The sequence below is a fragment of the Bufo bufo genome, chromosome 3 (genome assembly GCF_905171765.1).
Source record: "Bufo bufo chromosome 3, aBufBuf1.1, whole genome shotgun sequence".
In the NCBI taxonomy this organism is placed as follows: Eukaryota; Metazoa; Chordata; class Amphibia; order Anura; family Bufonidae; genus Bufo; species Bufo bufo.
The window spans coordinates 6,820,780-6,843,143 of NC_053391.1; the positions used below are offsets into that span (position 1 = coordinate 6,820,780).

The following is a 22,364-nucleotide window of genomic DNA, read 5'->3' on the forward strand; positions in this document are numbered from 1 at the left end:
CTTTAGCATCCAAACAGTCCAATGAGTCGTACGGTGTCCATTGTCCTGTAACAGCGGGTGCTAGGTATCTCATAGCTGGGGTGTAGACGGCAGATATCACCACCCGCCCCCGACCCTCCCGACACAGCATATTAAACACTAAATCATGAAGCAGCACCATCCCAGGCGCCATATTATGACTGTGGAGCGTGAAGGCATCAGTCCTGCACTATATCAGGGTGATCTCCACCATCGGAGGATTAGCACATACGACATACCACCTCCCACGTGCGTCGTCAGTCCCCCCCTTCCCCCCCCCCCCCCCCCGATGAAGTACTTGGCCTTTCAATGTCACATTAATGGGAATAGCCATTTTTTTGTCATAATTAATATTATTACTCTCCGGGCGCCGAGTCTCAAGTGCTGACCATTAACTTCCATCCTCTCGGTCAGGCCACTTGTAGGTCGGCTAATGAGCTCCCCGTGTCACTAATGTAAACAGAGCGCGCTCGGAGTCATTAGGAGCCCCCACTACACCCCGCAGTCGTCATTAGCCGCGTTATGACAGCTATTTATTAACGCAATTAAAATGTGTTTCCTTCTATTGATTTACCTTCCAAAATGCTCCTGTGCTATCGAGTTCCCAGAAATGCGTCTGGTTAATTGACTGCCGAATTATTCAATGTAAAAAAAAAATATAAGGAGGGCGCAACGACGGCCGCAGCAGATACGGGGGAGGCAGCGCGGCTCTGTAACGGTAATGAGTGCAGAAGGTCGAGGCGGTAAATGCTAAATAACAGATGAAAGGAAATGCTGGGAATCTGCTAAGGTAGATAATGAGAGAGAAGAGCAGTGGGTGCAGAAGACGGGAGCGCGCATCACCGGCAGAAAAGACGGGAATGTGTTTATCATATCTGCACTACAGGAGGAAAGACTAAGACTGAACGGCACCACTCCTCTGATGGGCATCTGGGTCGGAAACACTATATCTGAACCTATAGCGAGGCCTCCAGCACTCGGTGCGTATCTAAGGAATGTGTTCTCTCTGCTCCCAGACCAGGAGGATACATATAGGAGAAGGGTCCCATACTTAGAGTATAGCCCCATGCCAACACTTACCCACCATCCAAAGCTGACCAACCCTTTAGCTTCCGATTCCTTGATAAGGTAGGCATGGCTCCTGGACTAGGTCCTGGTAATACTATACAACCTCCGCTGGGCTCTCCCTTCACCATAGATCCATTGGGCACTTGTTCCCCAGTAGTTGTCTGCACTGAGGATGGCGATGAGGTGCCCAAGCGCACACATAATGTGGTCATGCCCCAGGTCTGGACATGGGGAATAATACTGAAAAGAGTGTATACAGGTAATGTGCAGAGAGTATTCAAAGCCTACAGTGGAAGCTTTGTTTGACCTTGAACCTCACTAACAAGGTGACACTCAGACGTTGTCCTCGTCCTTCACCGCAGAACCTCCACCATATTGCCATAGAGAAGAGCCTTGCTCTTCCTTCTTCCTATAAACCTTAATGATCCATTGTCGTCACCTCTCTGTAAATCTGTCCAAGCCAAGTTTTGGCAAGACGATATCATGGCCTCAAGAAAGACCGTTGGGGATCCTTAAAGGGGTATTCCCATCTTGCTACTTCATCCTCACCTGCAGCCAGCTCTGCTGTTCACTTCCTGGTTTTCTGCTGCTAAGGCTGGGCGGGCTTAGGCAGTTTGAGTGAAGGCTGGCCACGCCTCCTTATGACATCACACTGAGAGCTCAGTCCTTGAGTGCTAGTTCATGTGAAGAGTATGAGTCATCAGTCTGGCAGCCTGCAGTGTCTGTGAGGCCCCTCCCCCTGCTGTGGAATCGTGCTCAGAGAGCCATGTGAAGTGAGCGAAGACAGTAACAGGTGGCTGTTCTGCACAGTTTTACACATAAAATCTCAGTCTGATCTTTTACAAACCCATTCTGTGCATCAAAAACTATAATTCCATATTATACATTAGCTCAAAAGCTTGACCATCCCCCACCCACCAGCACTGATGCAGATTTGTTTCCATTACAGCTGTACTCCAGTTGTGTATAAACCTTACACTATGTATCTTTATAGATGCGTATACAGCTCAGCTACATGTGTCTTCTCCAGTCCCCTAACATCACTTTGGCTGAATGGCTTCCTATACAGCCCTGCTACATCTTTATTCTACTCCCCCACTAGCACTGTGTCTGAAAAGCTTCATATACAGCTCTACTACATCTGTCTGTTTATGTCTTCAACCAGCACTGTGTCAGAACAGCCGCATATTCAGCTCTGCTACATCAGTTTATCTTTTCCACCAGCATTGATGCTGACTCTCCACATATACAGCTCTGCTACATCTGTCTGTTTATCCCTTCAACCAGCACTGTGTCAGAACAGCCGCATATTCAGCTCTGCTACATCAGTTTCTCTCTTCCACCAGCATTGATGCTGACTCTCCACATATACAGCTCTGCTACATCTGTCTATTCCCTTCCCCATTAGAACTGTGTCTGAACAGCAGCGTATTCAGCTCTGCTACATCAGTTTCTCTCTTACACCAGCATTGATGCTGACCACCACATATACAGCTCTGCTACATCTGTCTATTCCCTTCCCCACTAGAACTATGGCTGAAGAGCAGTATATTCAGCACTGCCAAATCCATCAGCCCCCCCATATGCCTCAAACAGCCCCCCATATGCCTCCATCAGCCCCCCATATGCCTCCATCAGCCCCCCATATGCCTCCAACAGCCCCCATTGTGCCTCCATCAGCCCCCATTGTGCCTCCATCAGCCCCCATTGTGCCTCCATCAGCCCCCAAGTGCCTCCATCAGCCCCCCAAGTGCCTCCATCAGCCCCCCAAGTGCCTCCATCAGCCCCCCAAGTGCCTCCATCAGCCCCCAAGTGCCTCCCTCAGCCCGCCAAGTGCCTCCCTCAGCTCGCCAAGTGCCTCCATCAGCCCCCCAAGTGCCTCCATCAGCCCCCATTGTGCCTCCATCAGCCCCCCATTGTGCCTCCATCAGCCCCCATTGTGCCGACATTAGCCCCCATTGTGCCTCCATCAGCCCCCATTGTGCCGACATTAGCCCCCATTGTGCCTCCATCAGCCCCCATTGTGCCTCCATCAGCCCCCATTGTGCCTCCATCAGCCCCCATTGTGCCTCCATCAGCCCCCCATTGTGCCTCCATCAGCCCCCATTGTGCCGACATTAGCCCCCATTGTGCCTCCATCAGCCCCCATTGTGCCTCCATCAGCCCCCATTGTGCCTCCATCAGCCCCCCATTGTGCCTCCATCAGCCCCCCATTGTGCCTCCATCAGCCCCCCAAGTACCTCCATCAGCCCCCCAAGTGCCTCCATCAGCCCCCCAAGTGCCTCCATCAGCCCCCAATCGTTGGTGGAATTGGTGGTGCATGTAGAAATAATACTCACCCACCGCTTATGTCCTCCGACGCTGTCCACACTGTCTCTTCACTGCACGAAGTGTTTGGGCGGCCACGCATGCGCAGAACTATATTAGCCGCGGCTCAAAAGAATATGGATCCGCGCATGCGCGGCTGGCTGGCGACGTGCGCGCACACAGTGTCAGTGAGGAGGCCGCATCACGAGAGATAAGAATGCGCAAGCGCGGCCCATGGATGCGTCCGGCGAGCGGTGGCCGTATCCATGGGCAGCTCGCATAAACAATGGATATCGAAAATTATATTTCAAAGAGATGAGTGCGATTTTTTTAATAAGATATATTTAGAAAATAGTTAATTGGGGGATAAATAATTTAATTAAATCGGATTATGAAGATGGGAGTACCCCTTTAATTATTGCCAAGATCAGCTACACGGAGGAGCAACCAGGAGATTCTGTCTGTCAGCTGAGAAGTATAATATCTTACATTACTGTGTGTATTATCTGTAGACGAGAGGGTCTCCTCCTGGAGCATGGCGTGCTCCTTCACCACCCCCCAACTTCCCCTCCTTTGTACCACGGATGGACCATTAGTGATGCCTGGGGAGAGGGTAGCCCTGTGCAGGTCCATACCATTCATGGAGAATATGGTCAACCTGAGCACGGTCCCCCCTCCCCACAAGCTCCACGGGCCCACCTCGTAATCCAAGTACCCCACTGAGTATAAGAGACTGGTTGTTCATCTAATGTCTTCTGTCCAGTGGGAGACATCTTGTTGGTTCTGGTTGCCCCTCTCTGTCGTGACCCTTTCTCCCACATATTGTCATTTTTTTTCTAAGCTTTGCTTTGGCATTTAATAACGACCTTTCTCCTTTTTCTGTTTTTTCAGTTAAAGGATCGAGAAAGTTAAGTCTGCCAACAGATCTTAAGACTGATCTTGGTACGGTAGGCGAAAGCCAGCAGTTTTTTAAAGCTTCCTCACTCTCATTTGGCAAACCAACCAGTCCCATGAGATCTCAAGGTCTTCCTTCCAATGCTTGGCTTGGCCGAGGCTTCTCTCTCCTGTCCATGCAGTCCTCCTGTTGGCAGCATCTTCAGCATTTCCGCTTGTGTATAACACCCATTTTCCTGTGCCCGCATTCTGTAAATCATTTCCGAGCAGACACACATTGGGAGAAACCAGTCCGATGCCCACATGCTCATTACCATTCCAGTAAATGCTCTTCACCGACTAATCCTGTAACCCCCACGTGATGCCATAGTGGTGCTTTATATATATACAGGATCCACCGCTCTGTGAATGCTTGACCTTGTTTCATTCTCTTTGTGATGTGAAGGTCCTCCTCTCCCGAGTGATGGTCTCCATCAGATTCAGCAAGATGATGGCTCAGGAGAGGGGAGAGTTTGACTAGAGATCATCTATCAGAAGGTTTCTGTGGCTTCAAAAGTTTTAGAAGAGACCAATTTTATAAGAGTTTTCTGCCATAATGTCCAAATTACACTTCTCAACGGGACACTGAAGTGACTGCCACTGCTCCTCTAGCTTCAGTGCTAGTCGTATCCCAAGAATAGCAGCACCTATTAGCGGGTTTATAATATAAAATATTCATCAACCCCGAGTCATAGGGATGTGCAGGATTCATCAGGTCCTAAGATCCAGCCTTAGTGGATGTAGTCCACGTGCACCAGCCGTGATCTCTAGTGCCTGACTGTATGCTGCCAGACTCTAGTCACCATGACGTATGTGGAACACATTTGAAGGTCTTCTTGGTAGGATAAATGGTGCAATTCTTGGACGGTTGGACAGGGCCTTGTTTGTGGAGGCGTTGAGTGACCATCTTCTGCCCTGAACTGGAAATACACAGAGGTTGTTGGGTGAATCGAGAGTCTATAACACTTGGCCGTTACATCCACTTGGAGGCACTATCCTGCCACCTTTTTGTGTGTAGGATTGAGACATGGAGGATCTTAGAGGGCAGCAGATGTTGATATGAAGACTGCAGACTGATGGAGCTTTCATGTGAGAAACCCATCTGGTCCCGTAATACTCCATTCCTCCAAATGAGCCCCTGAAACTGTGGGCAGTGACTGGCAGCCATCTGCTCTGTACATCCATGACCATGTGGACGACTGTGCATGAGTGACCACCAAAGCATGTGGGACTGAGCGTGACCACCAATGTGACTGTGACTGAGAGAGACCACTCAAGTGATGGTTACTGAACATGACCACCACCGTGTATGTGTCTGAGTGTGACCACCAGCTAGAGTGTGACCACAAACGTGACCAAGTGTGACCTCCAATGCTAATGTGATTGAGAGAGATTATGACTGGGACCACCAACGTGTGGGACTGAGCGTGACAGACAACGTGAGTGTGACTAAGAGTGATCACCAATGTGAGTGTGACCGAGCGTCACCACCGTGTGTCTGAGCGTGACCGAGCATGACTTACAATGTGAGTGTAATTGAGAGTGACCACTGAAGTGTTTGTGACTGAGCGTGACCGCCAACACAAACCAAGGTCACTATTCAGGAGATAATTCTGGGGGCCGTCAGGACAGACACTGCGTTCCTACCTCTGCTGTACGGTTGGGATAAACCGGAGTAGACGGGCGAAGGCTGCAGCACACTCATCAGAATGGACGGATGCGTGAGTGGTTCAGCTCTCTGGACTTTCCTCTTACACCTCCTCGGGGCAGCCGTTCTTCACACCACTATGTGCACCAATAATAATCTGCCGCATCGTGCTATTCTTCTTAGTTGCGCTGTCCACAGTTTTATGACGTTATCTGCCGACATGCTGCGACCCCTCCATGTCCGTCACATACAGACGTTCCAGTCCAAGGACTGTACCAGCTCATATCTCACACACGTGGACATGCAACAGCGGATACATACATGATGATGGCCGCTGCCGTGACCATGTAATGTAACCGCTGCCGTGACCATGTAATGTAACCGCTGCCGTGACCATGTATGTGACCTACATGATCACAGCAGCGGTTACATACATGATCCTGGCAGTGGTTACATACATGATCCTGGCAGTGGTTACATACATGATCCTGGCAGTGGTTACATACATGGTCACGGCAGCGGTTACATACATGATCCTGGCAGCGGTTACATACATGGTCACGGCAGCGGTTACATACATGGTCACGGCAGCGGTTACATACATGGTCACGGCAGTGGTTACATGTTACATACATGATCATGGCAGCGGTTACATACATGGTCACGACAGCAGTTACATGTTACATACATGATCACGGCAGCGCTTATATACATGGTCACGGCAGCGGTTACATGTTACATACATGGTCATGGCAGCGGTTACATGTTACATACATGGTCATGGCAGCGGTTACATGTTACATACATGGTCACGGCAGCGGTTACATGTTACATACATGATCACGGCAGAGGTTACATGTTACAAACATGATCACGGCAGCGGTTACATGTTACATACATGATCATGGCAGCGGTTACATGTTACATACATGGTCACGGCAGCGGTTACATGTTACATACATGATCACAGCAGCGGTTACATACATGATCACGGCAGCGGTTACATGTTACATATATGATAACGGCAGCGCTTATATACATGGTCACGGCAGAGGTTACATGTTACATACATGATCACGGCAGAGGTTACATGTTACATACATGGTCACGGCAGCGGTTACATGTTACATACATGATCACGGCAGCGGTTACATGTTACATACATGATCATGGCAGCGGTTACATGTTACATACATGATCATGGCAGCGGTTACATGTTACATACATGGTCACGGCAGCGGTTACATGTTACATACATGATCACGGCAGAGGTTACATGTTACATACATGGTCACGGCAGCGGTTACATGTTACATACATGGTCACGGCAGCGGTTACATGTTACATACATGATCACGGCAGAGGTTACATGTTACATACATGGTCACGGCAGCGGTTACATGTTACATACATGATCATGGCAGCGGTTACATGTTACATACATGATCACGGCAGCGGTTACATACATGATCATGGCAGCGGTTACATGTTACATACATGGTCATGGCAGCCGTTACATACATGATCACGGCAGCGGTTACATGTTACATACATGGTCATGGCAGCGGTTACATGTTACATACATGGTCATGGCAGCGGTTACATGTTACATACATGGTCACGGCAGAGGTTACATGTTACATACATGGTCATGGCAGCGGTTACATGTTACATACATGGTCACGGCAGCGGTTACATGTTACATACATGATCACGGCAGCGGTTACATGTTACATACATGATCACGGCAGCGGTTTGCATTTTTACCTTAAATTAGAATATCACTAGATAAGGCCACAACTTCTCCCTAATCTGTGAGATGTGGGAAGTAACTAGTGTGGCCACCATTGCAGCTTGTAGGGGGCTGTCACCCGGCTGTCCGAGGGTCCTGAATGGTAAATCCGCCAGCTATGTAGGGATATGGGAGCAGGGAGGGGGTCAGCGGTGGCACTGCTGTAGGTAGGTCCCTGGGAGCAGTAAGCTGCTTCATGGAATAGCCCTTTAAGCAATTGACTAATGCTCTAAACTGGTAGAACCTCAACATCTTTCCATCCCACATTTGTGGTCAGTAGGGGGCGATGCTGTGTCTCCGGGGGGTCTAGTGACTGTACAGAACTGACCGAAGCATGATAATGGCTGCACGTCCCTGACACGGTCCCTCTGTCTTCCAGATCATGTGAACGGTCACTGCACAAGTCCCACGTCACAGTCCTGCAGCTCAGGGAAGAGGCTCTCCAGCGCCGATGCCACCAAATCCAACAGGAGGGGCCCGGGCAGACCACCATTTCGAAAAGCCCAGTCTGCAGCGTGTATGGAGATCTCCCTGCCTGTCACTACCGAAGGTGAGTCCGGGCGGCCACCCTCCTCCACGGTCCTGACCTCAGGGTCACCGGCCGCAGCTGCCAGGAGCGGCTCCTGACGGCAGTGGTGTCTAGAAGTAGCTGGCATGACCCGTGTGTTAGATACCCAGTAGTGGCATGATCCCCACCCTAGGCCGCGCACGTCACCTCTATGTAGGGCTATGTGCACATGTTCAGTGTGCTATAACAGTGGTCGCCTCTGCTACATCCTGACTACAGGGTAGGAGCTGACAACCCTCAGAGGGCTGCACTCCGGGTCAGTGATGGTCGCCCGTGTGCTGTGGGATGTAGCGGCGATCATTGCCGCTCACGGACGGTGCACATAGACAGACAGATCCTGGACCTGGGGTTCTGCAGGGATTAACCCAGACTCTGCGGCTGAACATCACGTCCATCATTCTATTAGCGGCTGTCAAGCGCAGGTTCTCTTCTGTTTAATGCTCCAGAGCTGAACTCATAATTCTGCTGTTCTTTTATGTCTTATACTCCTGTCACAACCAGAGCTGCGTTCACAACAGTGAGCCCAATCACATTCCATGTATTCTGCCCATGCAACACTCAGATGTATGTCAGGCTTATCCAGCAGCTAAGGGTACGTTCACACTGAAACGAAAACGCCACGGGTTTCCTTAAGAGCAGCCGCGCGGCTTTTCTTACTGCACCTGATTGTTGTTGTTGTTGTTGTTGCACTTTTCATTTACGGATTCTGTATTTTTTTTAATAGTTTAATTTTACAGCAAAATCGCAAATAAAAAACCACGGCATATTTAACCCTTTAACGACAAATGACAGATATATCCTGCATCATGGAGGATGTGACCTCATGGGCGCTGCCCAGTGTACCCGCCGCGACGGATCCCGGCAGTTTAACCCCTCAGATGCCACAATCAATAGCAGACGCAGTCCTCCCGCTGATGAGATACGGTGTGATCCGGGGGGCCGAGGATACCCCCCAGGTCTCTGCTTGTCAGGTAGTCAGAGGATCGCTGCTTCCGGAGCAGGAAAATAATTCTCCCCAATGAAGTTTTATAAAAAAGTGAAAAACACAGAAAAAAAAAAAACTTTTTAAAAATAGTTCAGCATAAAAACACACATCTGTTGCCTCCTAGTGTGAACAGCCCATAGAATAAAGATACGGCACTATTGCGCCCCCTGCTGGTAATTATGGGCGTCACCTCCGCTCTCCCCTCTTTCCCGTTACGCTGCAGGTGGTATTTTTTAGATTTATGGGCACTGCCTCAGCTTTCTGTCAGTGAATGTGAATATTCTTGTTTATCCGTCCTAGCCTAGTAGTGCTCACAGCTGAGGGTTTGTCGCAGCGTATCCACGTAGACAGTCCCCTGGTGCTGTCCATAGCTGGATCCGAGATAATGGATTGTCAGCTGTGAGAAGTGTTGGGTCACCGCAGCATAAACCAATGTTTCTATTCACTGACAGCAAACAGAAATGTTGAAAATGGACAGGACATAAACCACGAACTGTGAGTCAGGAAGCTTCAGAACTCCTTATAACATGAACAAGGGGCTTTACAGGAACGCCTGTCCGCAGGATAAGCGGCTGATCGGCAGGGGTCTGACCGCCGATCACGTAATGTATCGGGGGTCACACGTGTCAGCCGGAGACGTGTACAGCGCTCCCATAGAGACGCATGGAGTGCCACGTGTTGTTCCTGAGAAAACGCCTTTAAGCTTTAGTCACACAACAGTGGACTGGCCCTTTAAGAAGTGAGACAGCCAGTAAGGGCTCGGTGCCACCAGCCTTCAGTGTTTCCTGCCTCTTGGTGAGGGGCCCTGCCATCCTTGCTGTCCTGGGGGCCCCGTCAGTCCGCCCTTGCTGCCAGGTTCTGAGCTGTCTGGGACCAGGACTTGTTAACCCTTAGATGTCCTGATGTGGTGTGCATTGTGCCCCCCGTGTGTAGTGACCTCAGATCCTCCTCGTCTGATGAAGGGTCTCGGCTCGTGTCTGGTGCTGGTCATTCGCTGCTCGGGGGCTACATCCAGACGTCCGGTGGCAGCACTAACCAGATTAAAGCTGCATCCTGCTTCCCGAGCGCCGGCCTCCAAATCTCATTAGTGTCTTCCATTCAGTGACAGACGGCGGCCATGTGCTGGGTGCACCCCATAATACAGCTGACCCCCACCACCACCAATTTACTGCCTTTTGACTGCTGAGATAAACACTTGTGTATGAATTCATCACCATTGCCTAGATCTCTGCTTGCTGTCAGTAAATGGAAACATCCTTGATTGCATTCAGAGGCAGAGACCTAATACTTCTCACAGCTGAGGGTTTGTTACAGCCGTAGTCTGAACAGCAGGCTGATACACTGTAAAAAACATTGGTAACACTTTTCAGATACAAAACAGCATGTTCCCATTCACTGACAGCAAACAGAGATCATGAAAATGGTGAAGAATTGAAGCACAAAGCCTCTTAGTAAATGATAGACAGGGGTGATGATCCGGTCGGAGACCCCAGTACAGTGACCCTGACCCTGCAGTGGCCGCCCCCCCCATTCAGCTGCAGAGGACCACCACATGACACGAGCCGTGGCCCTACTCAGGTGAGCATACCCCATGGGAAGACCACATTTCACTTGCTGCGATCAGACAACATCGATTACAGGAAACGTCGGCGAGTGAAATGTGCATCCCACTCCTGCCGAGAAGGAGAATCGCCAGAAGAGTCGCCAAAACGGCGTCCGGCGTGTATTAGAAATGTGTCCTGGCGTATCGGTGGTTAATACGAGCAGACACCTCTGTGCCTATGACAGCACTTCCCAACCGTCTCCAGAAGACCACCTCTTTGAGAAGACCACATATCCAGACCACGACTCCTCTTACTTCTGCCGTTAGAGAAGACCAAATATTAACGCAGTCGCGGGTGGTCGTCTCAAAGAGGTGAGTCCAAGAAGTGTTGTCATGGGCACAGGCACAGAAGCTCTTCATGAAGACCTCGGTGTGACTTCTTCTGTGGCTTCTCCTTCCTTGGTTTAGTTATGTGCATGGTTTACAGCATCTGTAAGAAGTGGTACTGTTATATAGAGGTGGAGTAGGGCAGGAAGGATGGAGCGTGGCAGAGGGCACGATCAGGGGGGCAGAGGGCACGATGAGGGGGGCAGAGGGTGTGATGAGGGGGGCAGAGGGCATGACGAGAGGGGGGCGTGATGAGGGGGGCAGAGGGCTTGATGAGCGTGGCAGAGGGCACGATGAGGGGGGCAGAGGGCACGATGAGGGGGGCAGAGGGCGTGACGAGGGGGGCAGAGGGCGTGACGAGGGGGGCAGAGGGCACGATGAGGGGGGCAGAGGGCGTGACGAGGGGGGCAGAGGGCGTGATGAGGGTGACAGAGGGCGTGATGAGGGTGACAGAGGGCGTGACGAGGGGGGCAGAGGGCGTGATGAGGGGGGCAGAGGGTGTGATGAGGGGGCAGAGGGCGTGATGAGGGTGACAGAGGGCGTGACGAGGGGGCAGAGGGCGTGATGAGGGTGACAGAGGGCGTGATGAGGGGGGCAGAGGGCGTGATGAGGGGGGCAGAGGGCGTGATGAGGGGGGCAGAGGGCTTGATGAGCGTGGCAGAGGGCACGATGAGGGGGGCAGAGGGCGTGACGAGGGGGGCAGAGGGCGTGATGAGGGTGACAGAGGGCGTGATGAGGGTGACAGAGGGTGTGATGAGGGGGCAGAGGGCGTGATGAGGGTGACAGAGGGCGTGACGAGGGGGCAGAGGGCGTGATGAGGGTGACAGAGGGCGTGATGAGGGGGGCAGAGGGTGTGATGAGGGGGGCAGAGGGTGTGATGAGGGGGGCAGAGGGCGTGATGAGGGGGGCAGAGGGCTTGATGAGCGTGGCAGAGGGCACGATGAGGGGGGCAGAGGGCACGATGAGGGGGGCAGAGGGCGTGACGAGGGGGGCAGAGGGCGTGATGAGGGTGACAGAGGGCGTGACGAGGGGGGCAGAGGGCGTGATGAGGGGGGCAGAGGGTGTGATGAGGGGGGCAGAGGGCGTGGTGAGGGTGACAGAGGGCGTGATGAGGGGGGCAGAGGGCGTGATGAGCGTGGCAGAGGGCGTGATGAGGGGGGCAGAGGGCGTGATGAGGGGGGCAGAGGGCGTGATGAGGGGGGCAGAGGGCGTGATGAGGGGGGCAGAGGGCGTGATGAGGGGGGCAGAAGGCGTGATGAGGGGGGCAGAGGGAGTGATGAGGGGGGCAGAGGGTGTGATGAGGGGGGCATAGGGAGTGATGAGGGGGGCAGAGAGCGTGATGAGGGGGGCAGAGGGCATGATGAGGGTGACAGAGGGCGTGATGAGGGGCAGAGGGTGTGATGAAGGGGGCAGAGGGCGTGATGAGGGTGTCAGAGGGCGTGATGAGGGGGCAGAGGGCGTGATGAGGGGGCAGAGGGCGTGATGAGGGCAGTTGGTATATGGCAGGTGTAGGAGGGCAGTTGTAGGATGGCAGTTGTTGGATGGCAGGTGTAGGAGGGCAGTTGGTGGATGGCAGGTGTAGGAGGGTAGATGTTGGATGGCAGGTGTAGGAGGGCAGTTGTTGGAGGGCAGGTGTAGGAGGGAAGTTGTTGGATGGCAGGTGTAGGAGGGCAGTTGTTGGATGGCAGGTGTAGGAGGGCAGTTGTTGGATGGCAGGTGTAGGAGGGCAGTTGTTGGATGGCAGGTGTAGGAGGGCAGTTGTTGGATGGCAGTTGGTGGATGGCAGGTGTAGGAGGGTAGATGTTGGATGGCAGGTGTAGGAGGGCAGTTGTTGGATGGCAGGTGTAGGAGGGCAGTTGTTGGATGGCAGGTGTAGGATGGCAGTTGTTGGATGGCAGGTGTAGGAGGGCAGTTGTTGGATGGCAGGTGTAGGAGGGCAGTTGTTGGATGGCAGGTCTAGGAGGGCAGTTGTAGGAGGGCAGGTGTAGGAGGGCAGTTGGTGGATGGCAGGTGTAGGAGGGTAGATGTTGGATGGCAGGTGTTGGAGGGCAGTTGTTGGATGGCAGGTGTAGGAGGGCAGTTGTTGGAGGGCAGTTGTTGGATGGCAGTTGTTGGATGGCAGGTGTAGGAGCACAGTTGTTGGATGGCAGGTGTCGGAGGGCAGTTGTTGGATGGCAGGTGTAGGAGCGCAGTTGTTGGATGGCAGGTGTAGGAGCACAGTTGTTGGATGGCAGGTGTCGGAGGGCAGTTGTTGGATGGCAGGTGTAGGAGGGCAGTTGTTGGATGGCAGTTGTTGGAGGGCAGTTGTTGGATGGCAGGTGTCGGAGGGCAGTTGTTGGATGGCAGTTGTTGGAGGGCAGTTGTTGGATGGCAGGTGTAGGAGCGCAGTTGTTGGATGGCAGTTGTTGGAGGGCAGTTGTTGGATGGCAGGTGTAGGATGGCAGTTGTTGGATGGCAGGTGTAGGAGGGCAGTTGTTGGATGGCAGATGTAGGATGGCAGGTGTAGGAGGGCAGGTGTAGGAGGGCAGTCGTTGGATGGCAGGTGTAGGAGGGCAGTTGTTGGATGGCAGGTGTAGGAGGGCAGGTGTAGGAGGGCAGTTGTTGGATGGCAGGTGTTGGAGGGCAGTTGTTGGATGGCAGGTGTTGGATGGCAGGTGTAGGAGGGCAGTTGTTGGAGGGCAGTTGTTGGATGGCAGTTGTTGGAGGGCAGTTGTTGGATGGCAGTTGTTGGAGGGCAGTTGTTGGATGGCAGGTGTAGGAGGGCAGGTGTAGGAGGGCAGGTGTAGGAGGACAGGTGTAGGAGGGCAGTTGTTGGATGGCAGGTGTAGGAGAGCAGGTGTAGGAGGGCAGGTGTAGGAGGACAGGTGTAGGAGGGCAGTTGTTGGATGGCAGGTGTAGGAGGGCAGTTGTTGGAGGGCAGTTGTTGGATGGCAGGTGTAGGAGGGCAGTTGTTGGATAGCAGGTGTTGGAGGGCAGTTGTTGGATGGCAGGTGTAGGATGGGAATGATTTCATGTGGGTGTAGCTGGGGGGCAGACATAGTTGCGGGGTTTGGGTGGGAGGACTGTCTGCAGCTTTGGAGTGTCCTTTGTAGCGGAGTTGGAAGGTGAGGAGATGGTGCGGTGAGGGGTTGGTGGATACGTCTTGGAGAAATGTTCCATCCATGTGTAATGGGGACTTTGCATGTCTGCAGTAGACGGGAGGATAGTCGGTGTATACATTGGGAGGTGGGAAGTCTAATGGTGCTGTGTTCTTGCCTCTCTCATATACTTGTTGCTGTCCTCTCGCACCGCACGGCTCTTGTAGCAGTAGGTTACATATCCAGACGGGCAATGCTCCAGCAGTTACACGGAGTCAGTACATACTCAAATGACGAATACCACTATTCTTCAAACTCGTGGGCAGAGAAAGGTAAGACCCGTGTGTAGCCCTGTGCGTGCCGTGCGCTGTGGTAGTTCTGTCTGTCCTCTGTAGAGTAGTCCATGTATTGTACGTGCATCATCCTGTATGACGCCGAGGGACGCCGAGCCACCCATCATCTACTTCCCCTTCAGAACGCTTTGTGTGGACCCTGCCTAACAGCACCCCATATCTCAGCTCCCTGTGTGAGGTTATGTGGAGCGCACATACAGATCAGCGATGACATCACAGGAGGGGACGGACGGCTGGATGACGTCACCGGATTCTCTGTCATATCGGACCACCAGGTTACCCCATTACTAATGCTCCGCTTCTACCTTCCTCTATAGAAAGTCGAGAGAACTCCTTCAGCCGCTCCCGCAGTTCTAGCGTGTCCAGCATCGATAAGGAGGCTAAGGAGGCCATCACTGCTCTGTACTTCATGGAGAGCTTCGCCCGCAAGCATGACCAGGCTGCTTCACCATGCCTATGGGTGGGCACCAGCCTGGGTATGGTGCTGATCATATCACTGAACGTACCCCCGACTGAAGACCAGAGGCACAGCGAGCCGGTGCAGGTGTCTCCCAGCGGTAAGCAGGATGCACGGCCATGAGGGCATCTCACACGGGGTCATCCAGGAAACCATCACGAGAGGTTGAGACCAACAGCATTGTCAGCTAATGAAACGTCCCGTTCCATTTTCCATCATTTCTTTACACTCTTTTAGTGAATAGAAACCTTGTCTGCAGTCACTGATCCCAACCTAATCCTGCTGACACAACTGAGGGTTTGCTACAATGTATTAGCAAAGGTTAGAGCCTAGAACAGAGACTTGTGTTGACTGATGCACTGTAACAAGCCCATCAGCTGTGTATCAGGCCTTGGTCTAGCTGTATTTTCCACCCTCTCCCATCACTGTAAGGGGACAATCACTCAACGGTATTTTCGGTCTGCATCCGATACGCAGTTTTTGCGGATTAGATGTGGACCCATTCATTTCAATGGTCCCGCAAGAGATGCGGCAGCACAATGTCTGTCCGTTCTGTTAGAACATGTTCTGTTCCTGTCTATTTTGTGGACAAGAACAGGCGTTCCTAACAAACAGCAGGACGTGCTCATCCACAACATGCGGTATACGTGTTTTGCGGATAGACAGTGTTGGTCGGTATGTGACCTGTGACCTCTCTCTGCAGGCACCATGCTCACCATGAAGGGCGCAGTGCTGACCTTCTCCTGCCTGGATTGCATGGGCTCCTTAATTCATCCGTCGTATGAAGTCTGGAGGGACCCGAACAGCGGAGAAGACAACGAGAAGACGAGGAAGAGGAAACTGGTGGCCTTCTCTCCATCCTCCTCGCAGGACATCGGAGATCACCAGTTTGCTGTCGTCTGTTCAGAGAAGCAAGCCAAAGTGTTCTCGCTGCCGTCCCAGACGTGTCTGTATGTGCACAACATCACCGAGACCTCCTTCCTGCTCCGAGCCGACGTGGTCACCATGTGCAACACCGTCCTGCTGGCCTGCTTCTGTGCCAACGGCCACATCATGACCATCAGGTAAGAGTCGCGGAGGCTCAGTCCTCCTCCATTCATCAGACTGGACTCAGTCTCTAACCTGGGCTCCTTTGTTGCTGCAGCCTCCCCAGCCTCCGGCCTCTGCTCGATATCAACTACTTGCCGCTTACAGACATGAGAATAGCGCGGACGTTCTGCTTCACCAACCACGGCCAGGCGCTGTACTTATGTTCTCCGAGCGAGGTCCAGAGGATCACCTACAGTCAGGAGATGTGTGAGAGCCTGCAGGTGAGTAATGCCCTGGACAGGCTCGTATCTGTCAGTGCGCCCACCCGTGACCCAAAGAGTGTGGTAAGGGGCGTCAGCTGTGTGTGCGGCCACTTATCTCCCCCAGGTCAGTGTGAACCCTGTCTGACACTAGTGTAAGCGATCACCCCGCCCTGTGGGTCCTGGCGCCTGAGTTATAGATTTACATGTCTTTATTATTGTGTTTGGGTTTTTTCTGCAGATTTTTTGTGATTATCAAAATGGGCTATGAATGGGTGAGGGGCTGCAACCTGGGTGAGGGGCTGCAACCTGGGGGAGGGGCTGCAACCTGGGGGCGGGGCTGCAATCTGGGGGAGAGCTGCAACCTGGGTGAGGGGCTACAGCCTGGGTGAGAGCTGCAACCTGGGCGAGGGGCTACAACCTGGGGGAGGGGCTACAACCTGGGTGAGGGGCTACAACCTGGGGGAGGGGCTGCAGCCTGGGTGAGAGGCTGCAACCTGGGTAAGGGACTGCAACATGGGTGAGAGGCTGCAACCTGGGTAAGGGACTGCAACATGGGTGAGAGGCTGCAACCTGGGTGAGGGGCTGCAGCCTGGGTGAGGGGCTGCAACCTGGGGAAGGGGCTGCAACCTGGGGAAGGGGCTGCAACCTGGGTGAGAGGCTGCAACCTGGGGGAGGGGCTGCAACATGGGTGAGGGGCTGCAACCTGGGGAAGGGGCTGCAACATGGGTGAGAGGCTGCAACCTGGGGGTGGGTCAACTAGGAGAATGCAGTGTATTTCGGTATAGGTTTATGAACTGTCCTGGTCTCACCCCTCGTCTGCTCCTCTCGCTCAGGACGCGCTCGGAGACCTCTTCTCACTGGTGGAGACTCCTGAGGCCCAGAACAGAGGCTTCCTGAAAGGACTCTTTGGTGGAAGTGGACCGACATTGGACCGAGAAGAGCTGTGTACGTATCACTGTGAGATAGCCAGCCAGGGGCCAACTGTAATCATGGAGCCAGCCAGGGGCCAACTGTAATCATGGAGCCAGCCAGGGGCCAACTGTAATCAGGGTGCAAGCCAGGGGCCAACTGTCATCATGGTGCCAGCCAGGGGCCAACTGTAATCAGGATGCCAGCCAGGGGCCAACTGTAATCAGGGTGCCAGCCAGGGGCCAACTGTAATCAGGGTGCCAGCCAGGGCCCAACTGTAATCAGGGTGCCAGCCAGGGGCCAACTGTAATCAGGGTGCCAGCCAGGGGCCAACTGTAATCAGGGTGCCAGCCAGGGCCCAACTGTAATCAGGGTGCCAGCCAGGGCCCAACTGTAATCAGGGTGCCAGCCAGGGGCCAACTGTAATCATGGTGCCAGCCAGGGCCCAACTGTAATCAGGGTGCCAGCCAGGGCCCAACTGTAATCAGGGTGCCAGCCAGGGGCCAACTGTAATCATGGTGCCAGTCAGGGGCCAACTGTAATCATGGTGCCAGCCAGGGGCCAACTGTAATCAGGGTGCCAGCCAGGGGCCAACTGTAATCAGGGTGCCAGCCAGGGGCCAACTGTAATCAGGGTGCCAGCCAGGGGCCAACTGTAATCAGGGTGCCAGCCAGGGGCCAACTGTCTTTAGGGTGCCAGGCAGGGGCCAACTGTAATCAGGGTGCCAGCCAGGGGCCAATTGTCATCAGGGTGCCAGCCTGGGGCCCATACAGAACTCTCCTATGCCCCCTGCTGGTTCAGTGCTTTCTGAGCCATGTCTTCCACAATACCGTGCATCTGACCGCACCGCACCATGGCGTCCATAAAGCCATCCATGCCCATTAGATGAATGTTGGGGGGGCCCTTCTGACTCTCAGGTGAGGTGAGGATCAGCAGCTGGATTTCAACATGTCTGATCCTTTGTTCTCAAGGGAGATCTGCCAGAGTTGTCGAGCAGCAGTCTTCTCCCATCAGGACACTCTCCCTTCGGGATTCATGCATGTGTATGGTGTGCGGTGAGGAATAGCTGTCAGGTGAATGAGTCTATGGCCGCCCCAGTATATGTCAGAACAGCAGAACTGTGAATGCAGCCTTAGATGTGACTGGAGGATTTGGCTTTATTCACACGTCCGTGGAACGCGGTCGGTGAGATACCGGACTGGCATCCTGCTTAGTGCAGGAGCGCACGGCGTCATTGGTTGCTATGACGCCGTGCGCGTTGTGCCTCCGCCGCAGTACAGTAATACACTGGTATGATCTAGAAGAGTACTGTACTGCGGCGGCGGCACAAAGCGCACGGCGTGATAGCAACCAATGACGCCGTCCGATGAATGAAGACTAGGACAATCGTGGGAATACAATCTATAGGGGCAGCTAAGTTCTTAGTTCTTGTCCTCTTTGGGGTAGACAAGTCACTTTCTATTTCCAAGGCCATCCTGCAGAATTGTGAGTGCAGCTCTGGCTGCTGATATTGAGACTACTACTCCATCCTCCGTGTGTACTGACGGACGTTTCTGTGTGTATCTCAGTTGGACAGGCGTCTGCAGGAGTCGGCTCCCGCCACCTCGCCGAGCACATCCCCGGCCCGAGAAGTGTGGAGGGGGTGAAAGGAGCGGCCACTGGAGTGGCGGCAGATCTGAGTAGAGCTCGTCAAGCTCTGGATGAGCGAGGACAACGGCTGGGCGAGCTGGAGGACAGGACAGAGCGCATGTTGTCAAGTGCCGAAACTTTCTCTAAACATGCACATGGGGTAAGGAGAAGAGCCTCTGCTTGCACTTCCATCCAAGATGGCTCCTGCCCTGTCCCTTCCCTTGCTTTACAGTGCAGCCCTGCTTGTTCATGTAGAGAGATGATTCCAGTAAGGAGAGAAGATTATAAACTAGGAGCAACTAACACCTCAGTGAAAGATGGGGAAGCTGCTGCACATGGTGAGGGGAGGAGTGGGAATTAAAGGGGGCGTCCAGAATTAGGAAAAAAACTCTGCTTTCTACTAAAAACAGCATCACATCTGTCCGTCGGTTGCAGCTCAGCCCCATTCATGTCAGTAAAGCAGAGCTGTAGTAGCAGACAGAACCCATGGATGGGGAAGGAGCTGTATATACAAGAAGGCAGCCATGTTTTTCTGATCCTGGACAACCCCTTTAAGACAGGTTTCAATAAGGTTTACAATGCACCTGTGCATGAAGTAGCTGTATAGCTCTGCTACACCATGAACAGGGAGCGTTACTCTGCCCCCAAGTGGCAGACACCAGAAGCGGCTTCTTTCTTCCGGTTTTGCCCCTGACTCTTCTGTCTCTCTGCAGCTGATGGTGAAATACAGGGATAAGAAGTGGTACCAGTTCTAGGGTCCGGAGCCGTTCCGGAGCAGCGCACTGACCCTTTAATCGATGGCTAAACTCCAGCATTCTCCAGCAACATGGCGTGCAGCACTCTGGCGGTGGAGGACCACAGAACGGACACACGGGACAACCCCTCCTGCAGCGTAGCGGACGTGAGGGGAGCTCAACAAAAACTTCTCTTCCTATTCTCGAGGGCATGACAACTTTTTTTTTTTAAGTGTTTTCTGAAAACATAAAATCAGTGTCCTGTAAAATCGCAGCTGTAATTCCCCGCACTCCTGGCGACGACTCTGCGCAGAACACGTACAATCCGAATTTGCATGACAAGAAGAGCCGCATGCCGTGGATTGCAGCAGGAAGGAGGGCATTACCCGGGGCGTAGAGAGCGGAGTCTTTTAATTTGCGCACCTCGTTCCCGCTGTTTATTTTAGAGCTTTGTCTTCGCTGCACTTAGAATCGCGATGTTCCCCGGATGAGGACGCCACGAGCGGAGATCAGCGGCAGCAGTGCACAGAGCTGTACAGATGTATAAAGAGAGAAATTATCTTACATGACGCTGGGCTGCACTATTCTGTACCCAACCACTTCTTATGTAAATGAATGGGGCCCCCAGGGGCCAGCGTATTCTGTGAGTGGCTGCGGCAGGCAGGCGGTAGGTGTCACTCGCCCCCAGTTCTTTCAGTAGAGTAGTTCTACAACTGGAAAGCAAAATGTTATGTGTTTGAAATTAAAGTGTAATTTGACATCCCTACCACTGGGGGCTGCGTGTGCGTCATTTAACCTTCCCGGATGAGGAGGTCATGTCTATATACAACGCCTGGCATAAAGAACGGCATCCCTGCACTCGGAGGAAGGTCCCCCGTTCTCCATTCCAACTCTTGTGGATGGGGTGACACTCAATGGGGGTCCCAACAGATGGAAAATGCTAAAGACTGGAATACCCCTTTAAGGCTGGTTCACATGTTGTGGCTAAAACCGTGGCAACATTCACTTCGCTATCAGCGCGGTTGTCAAACTGATGGCCCCCGTGATTTGTGGGTAAAACGGCTGATTATCGACATTCAGTGTGAATAGGCCACACTGTGACCGCAATGTGTGAACCCCGCCTTTAAGGGGCGCCTTCACACACATCGCAGAATTGTCCGCGCCTGAATGGGTGGCAAGCAGGTGGATTTCTGCAAGCGCCGTTCAGGTGTATGGAACGGATTTTCAGGCGCAGAAGGCGTGTGTGAAGGCGTCCTAAAAGTGAGACCTTTCCGGCCATAAGATGCTGCTGGTGGCTGAAAGGGAACTCCGCCCCACAGAGAGGATCATAAAACTCCTCAAGATGGAAATCCCGGTGGACTCGTCCTGTGTGGACGGACCCTCAAAGACTACCGAGACCCTAGGCGCATTTTTATTGCGTTGTACGTATTTTGGGCTAAAACATTTTTCCATTAGGCCACATTCACGTGAAAGGAAACGGCCGTTATAGACGCACTCCGACTTTCATGGCCATTTTTTTCAACCATTTGCCCATCCATTTTTAACGATCATGAAAAACTGATGATTTTCATTGGGTTTTTAAGTTAAACCCCCAACCCCTGCAGTGCCCTCAATATATATATATATAATGCCCCCCGTGTGCTTCCAGTATTTATAATGGCCTCCAGTTGTGCATATATATATATAGTTGTGCCCCCTACATATGTAACAGCCTTCGCCTTCCTCCCCATTCCCGCTAGTGCCAATGTTAATAAAAACTCCTCATCCACAGGACCTGCGCTCCTAGGATGATGACGTATCGCAGGTCCTGCTGCATCCAGGGAAGGGCACACTCGCTCATCACAGGATGTAGCTTGAAAGGACCTGTGATGACATCACCATACTGGGAGCGTCAGGTCCTTCTGCATCCTGTGAGTGAGTGTCCCGAAATGTGCAAGTGGATGGGGTGACTATTATATATATATATATTTTTAACCACAAAGTCAATTTTTTGCTAGAGTACCTGTTTTTAACGGCCTTTAGTTGCAATCCGGCCTCAGTGGCTGTTAAAAATGTTCCCATTGATTTTGGTGAGGACATGTCAGAACTCGTCTTCTGCAGCCTGCAGGTTCTCACATGTAATGCAGGCTGCTCAGTCTCCTCCACAGTGAAATCCAGCAGAGGAGGTGCCGGACGCCTTTACAGGGGCCGATGATCCAACGTGAACAGTAAGTTCTCAATAACTGCAGTGGGTAAAAAAGCCGCGGATCACCTGATGCAGGAGCAAACACGGATCGCATCTTCTACGTAGCATTAAAGCGCTGTTGGCAGCAGCGCGTGGCCTTGTGGACACTGGCACGTGCTGCTGCATGTAAACGTGGGTAATGACGTCTATATTCTGTCTGCTAACGAGCAACAACTAAGCTGAATAATTAGCAGTTTGATAAGAATTCAGCTTCAGTGAGTGTTGAGCTCTGCAGCAATGAGGCCGTCAGTGCAGATCTCTGATGGATTTCACTGTGAAGCAGCCTGCATTGCATGTGAAAAGCTGAAGCCTGCAGAATACAAATGATTAAATGTAGTGGGGAAAAAAAATACCGATTGGAAAAAGGTTTTTATTTTTAGCCCAAAACAAGTGCAATAATAAAATAAAGACGTGGCCGCCGTCACTTCAGGAATATCGGC

General features: G+C 52.6%; 1 protein-coding gene across 2 annotated transcripts in view; it reads left to right on the plus strand.

The window, feature by feature from the left end:
- Nucleotides 1–20,458, plus strand: part of STXBP5L (syntaxin binding protein 5 like) — a 237,159-nt gene extending 216,701 nt beyond the window's left edge. The window contains exons 20-27 of one of the 2 annotated variants that reach the window (XM_040422836.1): nt 4,285–4,335; nt 8,146–8,316; nt 14,997–15,236; nt 15,840–16,200; nt 16,281–16,446; nt 17,262–17,373; nt 18,906–19,126; nt 19,680–20,458. In XM_040422836.1, the coding sequence (XP_040278770.1) occupies nt 4,285–4,335; nt 8,146–8,316; nt 14,997–15,236; nt 15,840–16,200; nt 16,281–16,446; nt 17,262–17,373; nt 18,906–19,126; nt 19,680–19,721 (1,364 nt within the window). In that variant the 3' untranslated portion in view covers nt 19,722–20,458. The remainder of the gene's footprint in view (nt 1–4,284; nt 4,336–8,145; nt 8,317–14,996; nt 15,237–15,839; nt 16,201–16,280; nt 16,447–17,261; nt 17,374–18,905; nt 19,127–19,679) is intronic. The other variant, XM_040422837.1, reaches the window with a different exon arrangement.
- The last annotated feature ends 1,906 nt before the right edge of the window (nt 20,459–22,364 follow it).